At 50.6% G+C, this 18,488-nt stretch overlaps 9 protein-coding genes; 5 read left to right on the forward strand and 4 right to left on the reverse strand.

The window, feature by feature from the left end:
* The first annotated feature begins 1,386 nt into the window (after window positions 1–1,386).
* CHC_T00004650001 (hypothetical protein) lies at window positions 1,387–1,818 on the forward strand. Its single transcript, XM_005716048.1, has one exon. It carries the CDS (start codon window positions 1,387–1,389, stop codon window positions 1,816–1,818), a length of 432 nt encoding a protein of 143 aa, XP_005716105.1.
* Window positions 1,819–1,965: 147 nt separating this feature from the next.
* CHC_T00004651001 (hypothetical protein) lies at window positions 1,966–2,136 on the forward strand. The gene has a single exon (XM_005716049.1). It carries the CDS (start codon window positions 1,966–1,968, stop codon window positions 2,134–2,136), a length of 171 nt encoding a protein of 56 aa, XP_005716106.1.
* Window positions 2,137–2,210: 74 nt separating this feature from the next.
* CHC_T00009320001 (D-inositol-3-phosphate glycosyltransferase) lies at window positions 2,211–3,894 on the forward strand. XM_005716050.1 is given in 2 exon segments: window positions 2,211–3,437; window positions 3,438–3,894. The coding sequence occupies 1 exon segment, from the start codon at window positions 2,211–2,213 to the stop codon at window positions 3,435–3,437; it is 1,227 nt and encodes a 408-aa protein (XP_005716107.1). The 3' UTR covers window positions 3,438–3,894.
* A 1,869-nt stretch (window positions 3,895–5,763) lies between these two features.
* CHC_T00004652001 (hypothetical protein) lies at window positions 5,764–8,076 on the forward strand. The gene has a single exon (XM_005716051.1). The coding sequence runs from the start codon at window positions 5,764–5,766 to the stop codon at window positions 8,074–8,076; it is 2,313 nt and encodes a 770-aa protein (XP_005716108.1).
* Window positions 8,077–10,560: 2,484 nt separating this feature from the next.
* CHC_T00004653001 (hypothetical protein) lies at window positions 10,561–10,830 on the forward strand. The gene has a single exon (XM_005716052.1). It carries the CDS (start codon window positions 10,561–10,563, stop codon window positions 10,828–10,830), a length of 270 nt encoding a protein of 89 aa, XP_005716109.1.
* Window positions 10,831–10,834: 4 nt separating this feature from the next.
* Window positions 10,835–11,065, reverse strand: CHC_T00004654001 (hypothetical protein). Its single transcript, XM_005716053.1, has one exon. It carries the CDS (start codon window positions 11,063–11,065, stop codon window positions 10,835–10,837), a length of 231 nt encoding a protein of 76 aa, XP_005716110.1.
* Window positions 11,066–11,232: 167 nt separating this feature from the next.
* CHC_T00004655001 (hypothetical protein) lies at window positions 11,233–11,418 on the reverse strand. Its single transcript, XM_005716054.1, has one exon. It carries the CDS (start codon window positions 11,416–11,418, stop codon window positions 11,233–11,235), a length of 186 nt encoding a protein of 61 aa, XP_005716111.1.
* Window positions 11,419–11,423: 5 nt separating this feature from the next.
* Window positions 11,424–12,617, reverse strand: CHC_T00004656001 (hypothetical protein). The gene has a single exon (XM_005716055.1). The coding sequence runs from the start codon at window positions 12,615–12,617 to the stop codon at window positions 11,424–11,426; it is 1,194 nt and encodes a 397-aa protein (XP_005716112.1).
* Window positions 12,618–13,735: 1,118 nt separating this feature from the next.
* On the reverse strand, window positions 13,736–18,217 carry CHC_T00004657001 (hypothetical protein). Its single transcript, XM_005716056.1, has 8 exons — window positions 17,542–18,217; window positions 16,351–17,382; window positions 16,209–16,317; window positions 15,847–16,118; window positions 15,442–15,798; window positions 15,187–15,369; window positions 14,662–15,147; window positions 13,736–14,565 (listed from the first exon to the last, which is right to left on the reverse strand). The coding sequence occupies exons 1-8, from the start codon at window positions 18,215–18,217 to the stop codon at window positions 13,736–13,738; spliced, it is 3,945 nt and encodes a 1,314-aa protein (XP_005716113.1).
* Between the last annotated feature and the right edge of the window lie 271 nt (window positions 18,218–18,488).

Consider the following 18,488-nt stretch of genomic DNA (forward strand, 5'->3'; position numbering starts at 1 on the left):
CTCATAATGAGTTTTGGGTCCTTTTTGGAGTTTCAATACACATGAAGAGAGCACAGTATGTATGTCGCCACGATCAAGCGTCTTTGCCATAGAAAAACACTCACTATCTTGAAGTCGCATTAAGTATATTAAAGTTTGCAGGATGTTGCCTTCTCATTTGCGCTTTGTTACTAAGTAATTTAATCTCATTAGCGCAGCGTAATCCGTGACAGCTTCACCAATGGTAGAGAACTGGACTTTACAGATCGAACTCATGAGAATTGTTAAAACTTCATCTATTTGTATGATTTACCAAGATTGTATCGATTTTTCACTACCGAAAACAGTCCAGTTTATATCATCCAGAAGATCAAGTGCGGTACATAGGTAATATAGAGTGTCCATGCGCATGCAGCAGTGGAAATGGTATTCTCATATTGATTTGCCCAGTAGCGGGAACATGTTTACTAGAAAATTAGACGGGTGGTCAATGTTTACCCAGTGGCAAGTAAATGTTTACTTGTTGATCGGGGGTCAATTTTTACCCCGTGGAAAGTAAATGTTTACTTGTTGGCAAGTAAATGTTTACTTGTTGACGGATATTTGGACTGGACAGGCGGAGTGCTGTGATAGGTTGCAATACTTTGAGTTTTTCAAGAAATTCAATGGCTTCTTTTGCCCCTACTGTAATTGAGTTTATTGAGAATTGTATTTAAATCACGGTGCATATCGCGTATGATAAAAAACTTTATTTACAACCAGGGAGAACCCGGAGCTGTTTTCGGTTTTCTTTCCCGCGTCTTCGCACTGATACAGTACACACGTATTGAACACGTATTTGTGCATGCGTGCTTATTATGTAGTAATGAAGATTTATTTTCGATTTACTGGTTGTATGATACATTACATGATCATAACGAATTGAGGCTTGTCTTTTTCTCGGATGATTGGGTCTATTGCATGTCCCCCCGTATTTCCGTAAAAGGGTACTGTGCTTAACAAAAAGGTGGATGCGCAAATCAGCCATTGGAGGAGAGCCGCATCTCCACTTGTCGTGGACGGGTTGGACGAGACGTGCTGAACGGCAGATCCCGGTAAGGGGGTGAATCGCAGAGGCCGATGAATTGGGTGCACTCGCGACACAAAAAGTAGTTCCATGGCACGAGGAAACACGTGGGTGCGGGCCGTCTCCGTACAACGCAATTCCATTGGTCCGTTGCATGGCCTTGAATACCAATGGCGGAATGTCGGAAAGAAGATGTGAAAAGTTATCCTCAGCCACTCATCCGCATTGCGACGCTGTGGCGTCGTCACAGCCACACGAAGACACACTCGAGCCGTATCGCGCCGTATCTGGTCATACTAGTCGGTTCGCTTGCCTGATCGCCCAGCGTCAGTACGTACTGTATGTGGATCTACGCTTCGAATAAGAATATTAATTGCTTCCGCCATCTCGCTGCACTATGCACACCCAGTAAACGCCCATCGCGCCATACAAATATATTTCCAGACACTGCGTCTACCCCTGAGTCAGAGACATCGGAGACAGGACAGCCCGAAAGCCTTCTTCCAAGGTCATTCCTTAAAGATCCTACATTCCTTTCTCAACCGCTCCCACACTCCCTCCCCTACCTTGCCCACTTCTGGAACAACCCCCTCTCTCCAACGTCATCGATCTCTCCCAACACGTGCACGCTACGCCACTCCGCCGTTTCCCCTCCACTACCAACCAGTACTCCGTCCCCGGCGACCTCTCCCGTTCTTGACTGGCAAAAATCTGCACCATGGCACCTCCCGCCACCTCTTCCGCCGCCTACACCCGCGACCCACATCCCGTAGTCGCAGCTAGACCTGCAGCCCAACCCGAAAAGGCGGCCTCTGCCATCCCCAAAATTGCAAACCCAGCCAAGCGCAACGCCCTCACCACTCCAGTCTCAGTCCTCGCAGGTGCTATTGAGTCTCGCCCACCTCCGACCATTGTGGAAGATGGCAAGCCGCAGAAGCAAACGCCTTCCCAGAAGGCTTATGCTAAGCTTGAGGAAGCTCGCTTGGCCCTGTCGCCGACTGCCTTGCGTACCGCTTTGGATAAGGAAGCTGTTGCCGTCGTCGATCCTTCAAAGCCATCCTCGGAGGATGAAAACAGCCCGTACCAACTGAAGGCCATTGAGGAGGCTCTACCGACAGAGGAAACTCCAGACAAAGGAAAGGCCCACAAACGCTTCAAGATTGCCATGTTTGCATGGGAAAGCCTTCATAGCATCGCTGTCGGGGGTATTGCCCCGCATCTCACCGAGCTCGCTGCTAGTCTTGAGCGTCGCGGTCATGAGGTCCATGTTTACGTCCGAACAGGAGCTGGTCAGGCCTCATACGAACAAATCGATGGCGTTCACATTCATCGCATTGCTTTTGAGCTCTCATCTGACTTTGTTCAGGAAGTCACGAATATGTGCAACGCTATGGTTCATTTCATGATCGAGACGGAACATTTTATGGATGCTAAGTTTGATATCTGCCACGCCCACGACTGGCTCGCGGCCCCGGCTCTGATTAACATTAAGCACAACCACGATCGCAAATGTGTCTTTACCGTACATTCCACTGAATTTGGTCGATGCGGCAATAATGTCTACGGGGGACAGAGTGCTCGCATTCGTGGCTTGGAAAACGATGCCATCGCTCTGGCAGACAAAGTGATTGGTGTTTCCGGCGTGCTTTGCGACGAGATCAAAGGGCATTACCAATTTGACTGGGACAAGCTCAGATGTGTTTACAACGGCATAAACTGTCTCCGCTATGATGGAAATCTTTGGGATCCATCAGAGGTACGTGGTTTGTATGGTGTGGGCCCTATGGATCCTATGGTCCTGTTCGTCGGACGCATGGCTACACAAAAGGGTCCTGATATTCTTGTTGAAGCCATCCCGAGTGTATTGGCATCTCGGCCGGACGCCAAGTTTGTCTTAGTTGGGGATGGGTATATGAAAGAGGCGCTTGTCGCCCGTATTCATGAGATGGGCGTAGCTAGCAGTGTGTGTTTTACTGGTCAAATGAGCGGGCAACCGCTTGTTGATTTGTTCAAGGCGACAGATCTCGTGGCGATTCCGAGTCGCAATGAACCTTTCGGGATCGTGACACTTGAAGCCTGGGCTTCCAACAAGCCCGTTGTGGTGACGAAGAGCGGTGGGCCACGTGAGTTTGTATGGCATGATAACGACGGTTATCTGGTTGATACATCTTCAGATGGTATGGCCTGGGGCATCTGCACTGCTTTCAGCAACTTTGAGCATGCCAGGTATATGGGGGATAGGGGACGCGTCAAGGCTGCATTCCAGTTCTCCTGGGATAACATTGCAGAGAACACAAACAATATTTACGATGAGCTGTTGCCTGACCACCCCGGACATCCTGCTCCGGATGAAGCAGCGCGGAAGATCGAGATGGAGCAAATGAAGAAGTGAAGGGGGTTAGCAACCGGGGAATATCAGCAATATTGCGAGCCTTCTGTTTGTGTATGTGTAAGGGGTGAGACGATCAGGGCGACAAATATTAGTGTCGTGCCTGTACTGGGTTTTATGCAGTTGTCGTGGTAGCTGAAGTGTTGTTCAGAAAGATTAGCGGTAGGCAGAGATGTTGCACGGATATACATGCGGTGGTGGGAAGAGGACATGGGAACATTGCTCACATCAGCGGGATGTGATGTCATCTGTTGAGAGGTAGTAGACTTTGTTGCTCTCATTTCAGCATGCAGTGTAATACGGTTCGAGGTGTAGCGCCTCAGCTACCTCGGAGTAGGTCTCGCGAGTCTGTGACATGTTGTCGACATTCCAATATGGTCTATATGCTTGAAGATTTAGAGGTTTTTGTCCAGCGATTCTCATAAACTAAGGATGCACACATCCCCGCTCGTGTAATACAGAAATTAATTGGATTGGTACCTGGGTGCAAGACTTTTTGTGTGTGCAGCCCACCGGCTTGCTTTTTACACGCATGTTAGACATCGACAAAAAACAAGGATTTCAGCAATACAGGGGGGGGGGGGGGGGGGGGTCGCGATATAGTGCCATATTTGTTAGTGCCAGCTCCGATATAGTGCTACCCTTCTGCGGGTGGCACGAATTATGAGCCAAAAACGAAGGGTCTCCAGGGAGGCAGTTGGATGGACATGTGTGTACTGCCCGAGAGCCGCTGCCGCCGCGGAAAGATATCATGCAGTTGCCAACTCGAAAAGACTATGGCGGAAAAAGGCAGGGTCGATGATGCAATTGGACATCTGCAAAAGTGTAGGCTGGCATTTATGGCGGCGAAAAAGGAGGAAGTCAATGCAACGGCTCGGCAGCTACTACATGTAATAACAGAAATGCTTGATTAGACTTGAGTCTGTAGTGAAGATACAAAGCATGAGTGATGGCGTCCTGCGAGCGGTCTTTCTGAGCAGTGATGCAAGGAAGTGGCTGCAAAAAAGCCGTAAATCTCATTATCTAACAGTGCCTGGTTCGATATAGTGCTGTTTTCGGCCCACTGACACAGGGTAGCACTATATCGCGACCCCCCCCTGTACACGTTCTTTTGAAGAAAGACTGGAACGCGAGAAGAGTGAGGATGAGCTTGTGAATCAACTTTGGGTTTTGTGCGGTGGGGGGTGCCCGAGTCATGAAGGATTGGGCCTGGGTGTTTTTTTCCGTTTTTTTCAAAAAACCGTTTCGCGTTCCTGTGCTGTAATTATTACTCCATTTATGCATCTGAGGATTCGGTGAACGGGCAGGGACTCGAGATCTGGAAAGCCCTGGAATCTCTTTGGTGTATGGGGACCATCACGACTGGGATGATTGATCGGGTCGTACAGAGCCGCTCGGCGCAGTACAATATGAGCGCTTGGCAATGTCTCAAATAAATACCGTAGTCTGAATAGCTGCCCGAGCTCGCCGACATCTTTTCGGGACACTCTGTCGAGTGAAAAAATCTCCCGCCATTCCGACAGCGATGCTACGGTACCCCCATGCCCTTCATGCGTCGGCAATAAACTCTCTCCCCACTGCCAACTTCTTTGCTGTTTGATGACAGCCGCTGCGCATTATTCCCACGGATTGTCGCGTCTACTGATCGTTAGCGACTAATACTCCTTGCATTCTACCCGCGCCCTCATATTCGCATGTCAGCTAGCACATCTGCAAAGGCTAGCGCTCGTCTACACCTTTCACAAGTAACTACTGCGCCCGATACGAAATCTCGCGCGCTCGCCAAGCGCTCGTTCCATTCCCACATCTGCTCATCTCCAAGACTCGGGGTCGCGCCTCCCCAAAACCGTCTTCACTGTTGCGGCCGTACGGGGAGGCCGCATTTGCGTTTCGCGTCCGAGACATGGTAGACCAAAAAACAGAACCTGTCACGGCTTCGGTCCAAGATGGGCAACCCACCAGCTCTCCTTCTGCCACCTCAGAAGGTGATGATGGCAATCATGACCTTCCGCCTTCCAACGTCAGACGACACAGCGTACGCCAGGACATAATGGATGCAGTTGTTAATCGTCAAGCTGAACGCATTTCCCAGCTCGAACGCCTGCTAGAGAAAAAGCGTGCTAAGGTCGAGCAATTATCAGCAGAGCCACCATTTCTCCATCCTCCCGGTCTCTGCGTCGTGCCGCCGAGTCATTCAGGTCCTTCTACAGCTACAACCGCACAAAATGCCTCGCGAGGGTCCCCTCCCAGCGGTAACGCCGTCCTCAACCAAAATGCTAACGGCCATCCGCAACGACATCCCGTGAATCATCCCGCAATGGCAGCCGCTATGGCCGCGGCTGCAATTAGAGGCAAGCCCCATGCATCTGGTGCATTGCCAACTCACTATCCGTTCATATTTGGTCCTCCAGACCACATCGCTGCTGCATCACTAATGAATGTCATGTCCCATGGAACAGCTTCTGTTCCTACACAACCACCCCAACCCCACAACTCCCTCCAAACGTCTCCACCAATTCAAAGAGGCGAGGGTGAGCGGAAACAAAGCCGCTATTGGACTGCAGATGAGCACCAAAGGTTCCTTGCCGCTGTGAGTACATGTGGTCCCAAGAATTACATTCAAATTTCTGAGTTTGTTGGTACTAGGAATCCAAAACAGGTCCGAACGCATGCTCAAAAGTATCAGCAGAAGTTGGAGCGGGAGGAAGCCAAGCGACGAAGTGAGACCCGGCTTGCGACGGGCGAGCGAGGTGGAAGCACTGTTGGAGTAGCAGCAGCTGCAGTTGTTGCAGCGGCGGCGGCTGCAGCGATGAATGGAAATGTCCCTGGGGCAGTCGCAGCTGGAGTGCAGCAGGATTCCATGCGTGGGTACGGAGGTCCTACCAGTTCGTCCAGCGGCAAAAATTTCTCACACTCGGATAACCAAGATCAGCTGCGGGGAGGTATCAGTGTGGATGGAACTTCGAGCACGAACGATTTATCTGGATCTGGTTCGGGGTCAGGAGACTGCTTCAGCAAAAGAAATACTGCGAACGAATCAGAGAGCCCACCTGATAATGGCACAAGCAATGCGGCGGTTGCGGCAGTGGCAGCAGAAGCTGCCGCACTTAGAGGGGGCATTCTTGACGGTGGACCGTTCCATGCAGAAAGTGCTAACGCAGATCCGACGACGACGACTCCTTCCAAGGTTCTTTCAACATCCACGAAAGCAGTCCACATTCCATCACATAAGAAGGTGAATGAGGATGACAGTGGCCCTCATGAAGCGGAGATGGAAGTTCCTGACAAGGATTTTTCCAAAGCTGCAGGCACTGTGAAGATGGGAGCGACCGTATCCCCCAAAAGCAATCCCAAGCCTTCGACCAGAAACACGGGTGGTGAACAGACAATGACCAAGCAGTCAGCTACGAAGCAGAAATCAGGCATCCACGGGCAACCCGCAAATACTCTGCCAAGGCCTCATACCAAAATTAGCGGTGAACCAGGATCTGTCACCAGTATTCCGCTTCGTCGAGTTGACGGATCCAAAGGTAAGGATGAAGGTCCTCTGAAACGAAGTGAAACCATAGTAACCGGGGACACTGTTGACGATGAAAGACCGTCGACAGGCTTACTAGAAGAGCATTCAGGTCATAGTAACGACAAGAAAAGTCAAGAAGAGGCCAACAAGAAAGCAATTGTCTCGGCCAAGATCAACTGCAAATTAGTTGCACCAGCGTCTGTCAGAACCAAAGAGACAGAAAGTGAGGGCTCCGATGAACAGAATAATTCAAAAAGCACCAACACAGGAAAACTGGATATGTCCACCAAAGCAACAACTGGATCAGTACAAGAACCAGACGGAAAACCCGGTGCGGGTCCTGATAGAACCGAGTCCTCAAAAATGGCGCCTTTTGCCCAGGTAGCAAATCCCGTAGATGAAAGTCGTGGATCAGTGAAGTTTGAGCAGATTTCAATCTCTGATGTCACTGCACATGCCTTATCAAAAACTAGAGCTGCTGAAGACCATCTCAGGTCCCAGAAAGATCCGAAGAATGCCTCGAGGCGTGCCGACAGAGAAAGTTCTCAAGTTGTGACCAGAAGCCCGGACACGGCACAGAATGTCATGAAATCTGATATTCAGCTTGCCAATGATTTGCAGCGGGACGACGGTGACGCTGGGAAAGGGACAGTATCGTCTAAGACACGTGCAGGTGTTGATGGTTGCGAAGGAGTTATTTCAGTTAACACGGAAAAGCACAGATCTTCTGTTTCAGACAAAAAAGGGGATGCGCAGACGAGGAGGGGTGGCACGTCAGAAGCCGCGACAAGAGCAAACAGCGATGAAGTTGCTGAGCCAAGGTGTAGTGAAGATCATGGAGATTCCGACATGATACCAAAGACAGAGAAAAACAGAATGCAAACTGATTGTGAAAGTAACACGGCGGAAGTCGGGAAGGGCATAGAAATGGATGGGGCACCGGGCGTAGATGTTCATGTATTGAAACGCAAGTTGGCGGCAAAACCTAGTTTTGGGACTAGGAAAAAGCGAAGCGCAGAAGACATGAAGGAGGTAGACAGGGAAGAGTTGGAAGGAGAAGAGTCTGGAGTTTTGAAACGAGCTCGCATGGAGACGGAAGCTGGAAAGATAGGGAATGATTGAACTAATGATGCGAGGAGCAATAGGGGGGGGGGGGGGGGTTACACTGGACGGAGTGCGAGAAAAAGTTTAAGACATAGAATGTGGAGGGTGGGCTTGATGGGGACGGTGCAAAAAAGGCTTGCTTTGGCCATATGACGGTGGACACAAATGGTGACTGAGCGCCGATAAGCAGCGTTTTGCGCTGTGAGACAGATGGCATTGCTTTGAGCCGAAAATTATTACCAGTTTTTCACACATAAAACTTTAGCCAATTAAAACGCGATATGCGTGTGCATGCAAAATCGTCTGCAAATTAATGCAAAGCCATTGGGCACACGTGGAACCTTCGGATTGTGTGCCCCAACTGGCCCTTCGTATGGAGGACCCAGGGAGGGAAGTCGTTTTGCATGTCGTTTGCATACACTCACCGGCAACCGCTGCCAGTTGCCAATTGTGATGAAGGAAGGCGATTGCTCCCGCCGTCGCCGTTTACTGGGGGGATGGTCGCTTAAGTACTGATAGAGTCTGCTGTCGGAAGTGTATCATACGTCACTAATCGCACAACAACCACTGTGACTCAAGATTGATCGCGCGACGGACGCCTGGTAACTAACGTACTGCACTATATCTTTCTTCAAACAGTGCATAAAATTTTCTGTCCGGTACATTATCACAGTGGAGTATTGCAAAGCGTACGACTTCCCTGGCTCTTCTAGCTCAGATGGTGAGCAACCCTTGAATAGCAAGCTGATATAAAACTGCGAGGCCATCATCTTATGTGTTACCACAACTGCTTTCGAAGTAGCCCAAATCGAATAGGTACAGTGGGCGACTCCGAAAAACACAGACGCACATAAATTTTGTACACACAAATTCCCTAAGTATGTGTGTCGTATTTTGTGATCTGGCACGGAAATGCAAATGACATAAAACATGTATGATGCATTCGCAATGCAATGACATAAAATATGTATGATGCATTCGCAATGCGTATGCACCCTCAGCAGTACGGAAGAGCCCAGCGCACAGATCGCCATTCCACCTTCGCACCCCCATCCCATTCACCCCTCAGATGATATCTGCTGCTTCTTTTATTGCTCCAACGGGCGAAGCGGCAACGAAACATCGTGTTCCGTCACCGTCTTACTGCAGAAGGGAGAAGAAGACGAGGCCGGCGGATAAACAGGATGGGGATGGGAGAGCTCGCACGGATGACAGTTGATGGGAGAGGTACACGTGTAGGTGCATTTGTGCGTTTGTGTCTGTGCACAAACAATTACAGAGTAAAGTCTCGATAAGCTGCGTACCTGATATGATGAACTGTCTCGGTACAGTGAACCGAAGGACTATGAGGGAGGCGCCACCCCGCTTTTTTGGCCCAGAATCGACGTTTTCGTATTTCTAACGTGAACTAGAGACTCTATAGAATGAACTACGCGATACCATGAACATACAAAAACATGAAAACCCCAGAGTTCACTTTATCGAGGCCGAAATGCGCACTAGAAACGAACCATCAACGACTACAGAAGCCATCCATACGATTTTGCCTCAGATTCGAACCCTGAAGCCTCCTTACGCGGCTTTGTTCCTCATACAGAAGTGACTTGATGCTCGAAGGCAGCCCCGATTGAACTAGATTCGCGTCCGTCATAATACAACTGAGTTCGTTAGATAGAGCTTCTAATGTTCCGCGATACCGAGCAAGCGACGGTTTGCGTCCTGTCCGGTCTTTCGCTGGCACAGTAGAGCGATCGTCCTCACTATCTGAATCACCGTTAAATTGATCTTGCTCAATGCCAGTAAATGCCGCAAAATCCCCTAATCCAAGATCAATGGCTTGACCGAGAGCTGACTCTTCTGATATAGACTCTGGATGTGGCAGAATTAAAAGAAAAGGAAGGCTGGATCACAATGTGAAGTGGTCCAGATATGGAATTGCGCCCGTCGACGTTGCCCGTCGATGGACAGAGTCAAGGAAAGTGAGTTTGTGTTCCTGTGACCGTATCATCGCCATTGGTGAAGACGCTCTAAGAGCGTCTCCACCGGTGTGGTCCAAATCATACTGTACCCGTAAAACGTGTACACGTGTACACGAGCAGTTCCGCCGCCGTGAACTGCCTCGGTAAGGCGAACTCAATGGGCTGCTCGGAAGCGCCACATTTCGGTTCACGATATCGAGACTTTACTCTGTACATCGGGAGCCGAATGACGAGCAAATCGGCGGTCTGTGTATACACAAACACCCTCTAGTCAATCAAAATTGGTGGATTTGCGCACCACAAATTGTGCGTTTGTGTTTTTCGGAGTCGCCCAGTAGTGGGCGACTCCGAAAAACATAAAAACACATTTTGTGTATGCGCAAATCTGCCGATTTTGATTGAGTCGGAGGTGTTTGTGCATACACAAACCGCCGATTTGCTCTTCGTTCCCCTCCCGATGTAATTGTTTGTGCACAGACACAAACGCACATCCGCACCCACCTATACCACCCTATATCATACCATGTGCTCAAATATTTCTCTGCGATCTGTCCGATCAACCCATCCCACCCCTCGGCAACCTCGTTCCTATTTCGATCTGGCCTCCCTCCACACTTTCCCTCCGTCGTATCAGCCGCTGTCCAACCCCGCAGCCCAACGTCTACATGGCTCATGTTGCCGACTCCGACGAGGAGCCGGCACCCGATATTTGTCCCCAAGCCGGCGGCTCCTTCGTCAGTATCATAGGATAGGGCGTGAAGGGGGTACCGCAATCCGTCCGCCGGCGTGCTGACACCTCACTGAGGGTGAATTGGCATTAAATGTGTCTTACACAAATTTTTGTTCACATGCATTTCCGTGCCAAGGCACAAAATACGACACACATACACAAGGAAATTTGTGTGTACACAATTTATGTTTTTCGGAGTCGCCCAGTATCGCATGTCGCGCTCAGAGAATGCTCCCGTGATGCAATGGAGTTGCATCAGCTGAGGTGTCCAGATCGCACGATTAGGACCCGGGCACATGAGATGAAACGGCTCGAGGGGACACAAGTTCAGTCATATTCGGGAATCATATTCTAGAGAATGACGTTTAAGAAGAACGGAGGGCCTGTCACATGTGGGTTCTTAACCCAGTTTATATTTCATCATTACCGCACGCAATTCATCAGTACATGCTGTTTTAGTTTTAGTTAGGGATGTGTTTGTGATTGAGAAGTAAGATGATGCCCCAAAAGAAGTGTATGCGTTCTACAGAGCAAACGATCTTCTGTCCGAAACTTTGAAACAGCTTGCCGGAGCGTCAAGAGAGCAGCGTCGACTTGCTTCACAAGAATAGCAACGAAAGCCCCCTTAGTTGACGAGATATCTGCACCCATGATGTCTACATCAATTGAAAGACATCAATCGACTCGTCCTTTTCTCGGCAACGAAAGTCTTGTCTCCCGTCATCCTTCATGGAGTCGCTTACAGAAACGATCGTGTTCTCATTCGCAAAAGCGATACCTTCCACATTGCAGTACTTGATCTCGCAATTGTCGTTTCGCGGAAAGTCCACAATCCGCTCTCCTGTAACTTTTACGCCGTTATCTAAGTCGAGTTTCCCGATAAAGATGGCTGAATTTTGCTGAGAAGCGATAGCCACCGTCGTCTCGTCCCAGATAGCTATCGCTGAGTAGTCCTCAAAAGCCACCTCTGGAGGCAGGTTTACGACGTCAACCGTCTCATATATACATGAACCATCTTGCATGACGCGCTTCATCACGACTAGACGACCATTTCCTGCCTTTCTGCCTTTTTTGCCGCCGACACAATAGTTTCCTTCGCAAAGTCCGACAAGAAGTGACGTTCCTTGTTTTGTTGTCACAATGATAGCTCCTTCGAAGCCCTTGTTACTGTGAGAGAAGGCAAAATCTGCAACGCATCGAGTTCCAACTACAGCAGTCGTCTCGTTGAATGTCACATCATATGTCACGGCTCTCTCTGAACCATCGTCGTGCGATATGCTTTCTTGTACAACCAGGTATACTTGAGCACTCTCATTGTAAGCGATGCATTCAAACCCACTCTTACCGCTTGTGTCTCCCGACCACTTCAATAAGGATGAGGGAGCCTGTGGACGCACGGGGCTGCTTGCAATCGTATTTGAAGCTCTATGGCTTTGTGGACGGCGCAATCGTGCAATCGAAAAGACGTTGTCAAACACGACGAACGCTTCAGAACTACCCTGCACCATGACGACGTCAGATGCTTCGAATTCGGAGAAGCCATGCTGAAGAAACAGGCCATTGAATGGGAACTCCATAACGGTTTTCAACGTTTCATTCTTAAAATGCTTGCTGCTGCAATCTTTGTTGTGTCCGTTAGGATTAGTGCTCTTCTCACGGATCATCATTCTTGACTCACGCATGTTATTCGGTTCCCAGAAGAAAATGTAGGCAAACAGGGAAACAAGAATCGCTACTGTGAGAAGAAAAGGAATCCGCCAAGTTTTTGGCGAATACCATTGGGTTGATCGTCGTTGAGCATTTTGAACGAAGCTCTTTGGGAGCAGCAAACTATCCTCCCTCGAGTCCATAACTGGGAAATGATACTATATGAACGGTCTGGTCAGTATTTCGCCCAGTGCGGCAGATATCTTTGCAAGATATCTTCTTCTTGGATGTGAGACTCGCCTGGAACTGCGGGCTGCTGATGAAAGCGTTGACAAGGCTTCGAAATCTCTGTTTCAGTTCCTCCGCCAGGGAGGGGTCATGATGGGGTAGACGTCTCCGCATCGAACCTTAAAGCTTAAGATGATAAGATGAGTCATAAGTGCTCACGAGAAAGGAAAAATGAGTTTTTATTACTTGCACGTCTCTCAGAATAGATCTCGGATAGGCTTAAATTGTGCTTTGTATGATATGGGCGATGATGTTTTGACGGTACACATTTTGACAAGTGACAAGCTGAAACTGCGTGTGCTGAAACTTGAAAACGCATTCACGTTTTCCAGTTACAGCACACGCAGTTTTAGCACACGCAGTTTCAGCACTCTTGAGTCAAGTGCGGCAGTAGTCAGGCTTCAATGATTCTGTCGGTTTGCTTTCTGGATGTTAGCTTCCTGGATGTTTGCCTCACTGGATGCGAAGTCGGTTTCTTCCCAGGTGTCGCGTCCGATGACTCTGAATGCAATCTGAGCTTTTAGGCCACGGACATAGATTATAGATGCAAAGGTTGCATTCACATCAAGGAAATTGGAAAGCTGCTCTACGCCAGCTCAGTACTGTAGATAGTTTTAAGAGTTGAGTTAAGATTTACCGCATTTCTCTGTTTGCATCGTGAGCATCGCACTGGTGCTCGCGGGCGGGATCCTTTTTGGGAGGCGTTTTGCAATTAGCGCGAAGATACAGCTCGCTCTATTCGCGGACCTATCCGTAGCTGACAGGACGTCGTGTACAGAGGGAACACGTGTATAAGAATTAACCAATGCCGCAATAAGAGCACCCCTATCGGTTTGGCTAAATTTGGTGGCTAAATGTGTAAAATTTTGCGTTTGCATATAGCATTTCTGTGCGCAACACTATCGGTTTAGGAGTAAACAAGTGGGCTCCGTGCGCGCTTCGCGCGCCGAGCCAAGGAGGCGTGGAGGAACACTATTTGGGAAGGGTGGCAATGAAAATATGTACAGACAATGGCGTTTACTTTTTTTGGTAACTACTGAAGGACCTCGGGGTACACTACGTTTCGCGTGGTTTCATTGGACTCTCGAGTGAGGACAGTGACGTTGCCTGGGTGAGTAGTCCTTGATAGTGCGACATAGAGTTGACCGTGCGAGAAGCAGTGATCTCGTAAGTCGAGACCAATGCGGCCACCGAAGGATTGGCCTTGCGCTTTGTTCGTTGTAGGGGCGAAGCACGTGCGAATGGGGAACTGCGTTCGGGTGAAGCCAGGGATGGGAAAGTTGTCGTCTCCTGGTCCGCAGGGCATTCGAGGAAGACAAAATCTGTTGCCTTGGTGTGACCCGGTGGTAACGTGTAGAAAGAGCAGGTTGTTGGTCATGTTCTCGATGACATATCGCGCGCCGTTGACGTGACCGGTAGCGGGATCAAGATTGCGCAGAAGCATGACGATGAAGCCTTTCTTGAGCTTGAGCTTGTGGTCTGGTAGAGCAGATCCGGCGGTCAAGGTGTTGAGCATTTCTGTGGGATAGATCAGCGCGTTGGTGTCTTCGTTCTCGACCTTTTCTGCGCTCAAATACGTTCGATACGATCCCGGAATCATGTTGCCGATGACCTCGTTGACTTCCTGGAGCGGCCTGTTCTTTGTGGTGAGAATAACGCGCTTGGTGAGCCAGGCAGGGTCGGCGTGATTGTCTCGAATGCCTTGGAAGACCTTGAGGCATAAATTGCGGATGGTGTGCTCGAACTCAACGGACTGTGGTAGTGAGATCCATTCCGGGCGCTGTTCGCCTTGAAGTCTGCCTTCCCCGACGCTGAGGAGGAATTCTGGAAAGTTGAGAGCCTCCACATCTGCTGCAGGGTCCGCTCGGAGAGCAGCAAGGCGCATGTTCTCGGTAAGGCGCAGGAATCGGCACTCTCGATACAGCGGGGAAGCCTTGACGCACGCACTCACGATTTGACCTCTGGACCCGCCCGGAACGACGGGAAGGATTTGTCTAAAGTCTCCAGCGAGCACGAGGAACTTTCCTCCGAAGGGCCGGTCGGTTTGCATCAAGTCTCGAAGGGAGCGATCGACAGTCTCAATGCAATGTCGATGGCACATGACGATCTCGTCCCATATGATGAGATCGACTTGTTGCAGTGTACGGCCTGTGTCGGAGTTTGTGGAGAAGCTGCACGTGCTTTCGGCAGATACAGGAATGGGAATCTTGAACACGGAATGAGCGGTGCGTCCACCGTCGAGCAGCGCAGCAGCAACAGCAGACGTAGCGACAGCGATGACCTGCTTACGGCGCGTACGAAGGAAGTCTTGAATGGCGCTGAGCACGAATGTTTTGCCTGTTCCGCCAGGAGCATCGAGGAAGAAGAGACGACCACTTCGTGTCGGCATAGAAGGTCCCGCAACGGCGCTTAAGGATCCTTGAAGCAATGCAGAGACGGATACGCCTGGAAGCAAGGAGGGCACTATTTCGTCAAAGGCATGACGTTGATTTGTGTTCAACAGCGGCAACGACGTCTGTAGTCGCCCTTCCCACTGCTGCGCTCGTGCTTCGGGGGTCTCGATCTCGTTTTGCTGTTCCAAAGCGGGCAGGCTGTCATCGAGCAGTGGGAGTCCGAAGTTTGCGAGCGTCCAGTCGGATCGCACGGTCTGCAGAGCCTCCTGTACCTCTCGAAGTACTTAAGATGTGGCGTGGTGATCATCGCGAAGCTGCTGTCTTCGAATGGGTTGTCTGCGAGCACGATTGCGAATATCGGTGAGAAACATGTCCAGGTGGTCGTTCCACAGCGAGAGAGGGTCCGAAGGCTGGCAGTGTGCCAGAATCGTAGCAAACAGATGAGAAAGAGGAACGAAGCTTGACCGGAATGAATCTCGGATTGCGTGCTTCCACTTGGCATCGTCGGCCAGCAAACCGAGTCGTAAGCAAGCTTGTCGGAAGCTGGTGCACTGCTCGCCGTCGATATTTCGCAAGTTCTCGAAGGATGTTGCCCCTGGCACTTGTGTGAGGAGGAGGCGAAGAAAGTAGCGCTCACCCTCCCTCGGACTGACAGTGTAGATTCGACCGACTACGTTGGCACCTGTACCACTGAAATCGTAGGCTTCCTCTTCGCTGGTGGCGTTTCGTCTTCGCAGGGTTGCTCTTGGACTCCATGACTTGGTGCGTGTCTTCCACGTAAAGTACCTTGGAAACTTGTGGTACCGAATATGCCGCGCGCTTGGGTACTTCTCGTTGGCTTTAAACCACTCGGTCAGCTTCGTGCCTGTTGCTGGTCGAAGCGCCGCCTCCTGCTCTCGCCCTTCCTCAAAGTAAACCGTGTGGTGGTTGGGCAGATGCACTGCAAGCCTGACTACTGGAGGATTGCGGTCTACAATGTCAAAGGAGAATAACCTCCATGCGGCCTCCGATGCCGAAACGTATCTGGCATCTTGGAAGTTGGAGATCTCGTCGTAGCGCTCGTTCTCGGCAGTGATTTCCATGGTCACTCGGTCTTGTCCCTTTCACACATACTTGAAGAGGTACTTGATTCCGCCAACGCGTGACACGCAGAGTTCAACATTCAAATGGCAAGCGAATGAACGTAGAAGCACAGGACTGTGAGGAACGACCCAGGAGTTGTCTACCACGACGGGTTGCTGTCGTCGGCCAATACGGGAGGGTCGCTCGATGAAGACGCCACCTGCAGAGGGTGCCCTTTTTCGGTACGTGATGTAGTACTCACTGTCGGACTGGCTGGTTTCGTGTTTGAACGATTTTGGAAACCCTTTCCTGCAGTACCGCTCGCCCATGCACACGGCTGTTGGATTGTGTTCTCCACATGGATTGTGAATCATATGCTTGAGCACGACCTCTTCGAGTTCTGGATCTTGGGCAGACGGGATCTCGGCAGAGATAATGCGGTCGACATTTTCGGGAGTACGCAGATCATTCTTGGAGACTTCATCTAGGAAAAATACAACGTGAGCGTGGGGAAGACCGCGTTTCTGAAACTCGATGACTCGTACATGGGCAACAACGGTTCCGAATACTTCTTCGTTGATGACCAAGGACATGAGATCTTTCATTTTGAGACGAAACACACGTGCGCACAGATCCGGTCTGTCCTGAGGCGTTTGGTTCGGCAGTAGGGCTCTTGTGATCTCCGGCCAGCTTGGATTGCATGTCATGGTGAGGAAGATGTCCGGGTGGCCAATTTGGTTCGATATAGCAATGATGTCGTGCATCTGCTGCCTCATATAGCGGTCACCTCCAATGTACGTGGAAGGGAGAATGAACAGTCGTCCCGCACGCACGGCATCGGTTTCATCTTCAGCACGACGGGAGTCTCCTAGGCTGTCGCGCAGTGAGGTGTAGTCGGCGGCTCGAAGTTGTGTCTGGTTGTGGCGGAGATAAGAAAGCCTTTCTGCCTCCACTTTGCAGAACTGGTCAACTAAGTATTGCTGAAAGAGTGGTGCTGCGTGCAAGATTGTGCTGAACTCGCCTGATCTTTCGAACAAATGCCATCCGTAGTACATCATCGGAGTAATCTTGGTACGTCTGCCGTCTTGAACACTGGAGAATCGAAGCTCTGGATACCATCCATCTCTACCGTTTGGGAACAAAAGCACGTAACTCAATGGATCGTATGCGCGATGACTGACTGAAATCGGATCCAGCACTTCGTTCCCGTTACTGTCCAGAGTCCCTCTCCTGCGCACGACGATATCTCTTCGCCCAATCTCTCCGTCTTAATTTCCAGGGATCAATGCGGCGACTTCAGAAGCTTCGGGACCATTGTACCGGCGCACGTGCTCATGACTTGGCCTGCGGTCGGCATGGATGACCATCTGGTACGTGGCAGGACAGTTGTTTTGAGGAGATTGAGCCCATTCTCGCATACACAGAAACGTCTGCACGTAGGGGTTGCATTCGTGCAGCATGTGTGTCAGTTGCATCATCAGTGCCTCTTCCAGTTGTCTAGAGGTTCCAAGCCTTGTGCGCGTCTGGGTGGCGTAGTCAGTGTCATGAATGTAAACGGAAGCATAGGAAGGCGCCCGCCCTTCGGATGGCATCATGGGACCCATGTAATGGTACATCCCGCCCTGCATCGTCATTGTGGGATTAAAATTAGAAGGACCGGGACCTCTGTTCACCCATTTGGCGACCACGGATGCCATCGATAGCGCTACATTGTATGCTCGAATGTTCTTACGGAAGCTGCAGGCCCTTGGAGTATCATCGATGAGAAGAGAGCGCAGAAGAGCTGGCGGGTCGGGGAGAAGCGGCAATGACAGCTTCCCCTTCCCACAGCATGTGGAAAAAATGGGCCTTGCGGCAGAGCTGCTCCCGATGCGTTCCTGGACGAAATGCAGAGCTTTGCAGTGCGAACACTCAACACAGATCATGCCGAGATCGCGGTACGAAGGTGAGGACTCGGGTAGTGGAGGGAAGAGCTGTCGAGAGGCACTTCCAGCCTGGCGGTCGGATCTTTGCCGCGCAGCAATGACGGGGGATATATCCACAGCTCTCGCTTGTCGCATTGCCAAGCGATTCGACTCCTGTCTCGAAGATCTCAGTGGAGTATTTTCGTCGGCTCGGCCTCTTTGCGTTGCAATAAGATCCGATTCTCGCCGCCCCTCACGAATAGGAGTACATTCCTCCGCTCTAGCGCCTCGTGTCGCAATGCGATCCGCTTCGCGCCGCGCATTTCAGAGGGGGGTGGTTTCTCCCGCTCTGCGCGCCCTGGCTCTCTCCCTCAGTCGACGGAGACGCTCCTCGCGCTGCTCAGACGTCTCTGCTGCTCTTCGTGCT

The sequence above is a fragment of the Chondrus crispus genome, genomic scaffold (assembly GCF_000350225.1).
Source record: "Chondrus crispus Stackhouse genomic scaffold, scaffold_24, whole genome shotgun sequence".
In the NCBI taxonomy this organism is placed as follows: Eukaryota; Rhodophyta; class Florideophyceae; order Gigartinales; family Gigartinaceae; genus Chondrus; species Chondrus crispus.

Coding starts and splice junctions, on each gene's coding strand:
- CHC_T00004650001 (XM_005716048.1), top strand. CDS start 1,387: ATGTGGATCTACGCTTCGAATAAGAATATTAATTGCTTCCGCCATCTC.
- CHC_T00004651001 (XM_005716049.1), top strand. CDS start 1,966: ATGGCAAGCCGCAGAAGCAAACGCCTTCCCAGAAGGCTTATGCTAAGC.
- CHC_T00009320001 (XM_005716050.1), top strand. CDS start 2,211: ATGTTTGCATGGGAAAGCCTTCATAGCATCGCTGTCGGGGGTATTGCC.
- CHC_T00004652001 (XM_005716051.1), top strand. CDS start 5,764: ATGGCCGCGGCTGCAATTAGAGGCAAGCCCCATGCATCTGGTGCATTG.
- CHC_T00004653001 (XM_005716052.1), top strand. CDS start 10,561: ATGTGCTCAAATATTTCTCTGCGATCTGTCCGATCAACCCATCCCACC.
- CHC_T00004654001 (XM_005716053.1), bottom strand. CDS start 11,065: ATGTGCCCGGGTCCTAATCGTGCGATCTGGACACCTCAGCTGATGCAA.
- CHC_T00004655001 (XM_005716054.1), bottom strand. CDS start 11,418: ATGGGTGCAGATATCTCGTCAACTAAGGGGGCTTTCGTTGCTATTCTT.
- CHC_T00004656001 (XM_005716055.1), bottom strand. CDS start 12,617: ATGGACTCGAGGGAGGATAGTTTGCTGCTCCCAAAGAGCTTCGTTCAA.
- CHC_T00004657001 (XM_005716056.1), bottom strand. CDS start 18,217: ATGCGACAAGCGAGAGCTGTGGATATATCCCCCGTCATTGCTGCGCGG. Junction 15,148..15,186: donor GCTGTTGAACACAAATCAAC/GTCATGCCTTTG, acceptor CCTTGCTTCCAG/GCGTATCCGTCTCTGCATTG. Junction 14,566..14,661: donor CGTTCCGGGCGGGTCCAGAG/GTCAAATCGTGA, acceptor CTGCTCTCCGAG/CGGACCCTGCAGCAGATGTG.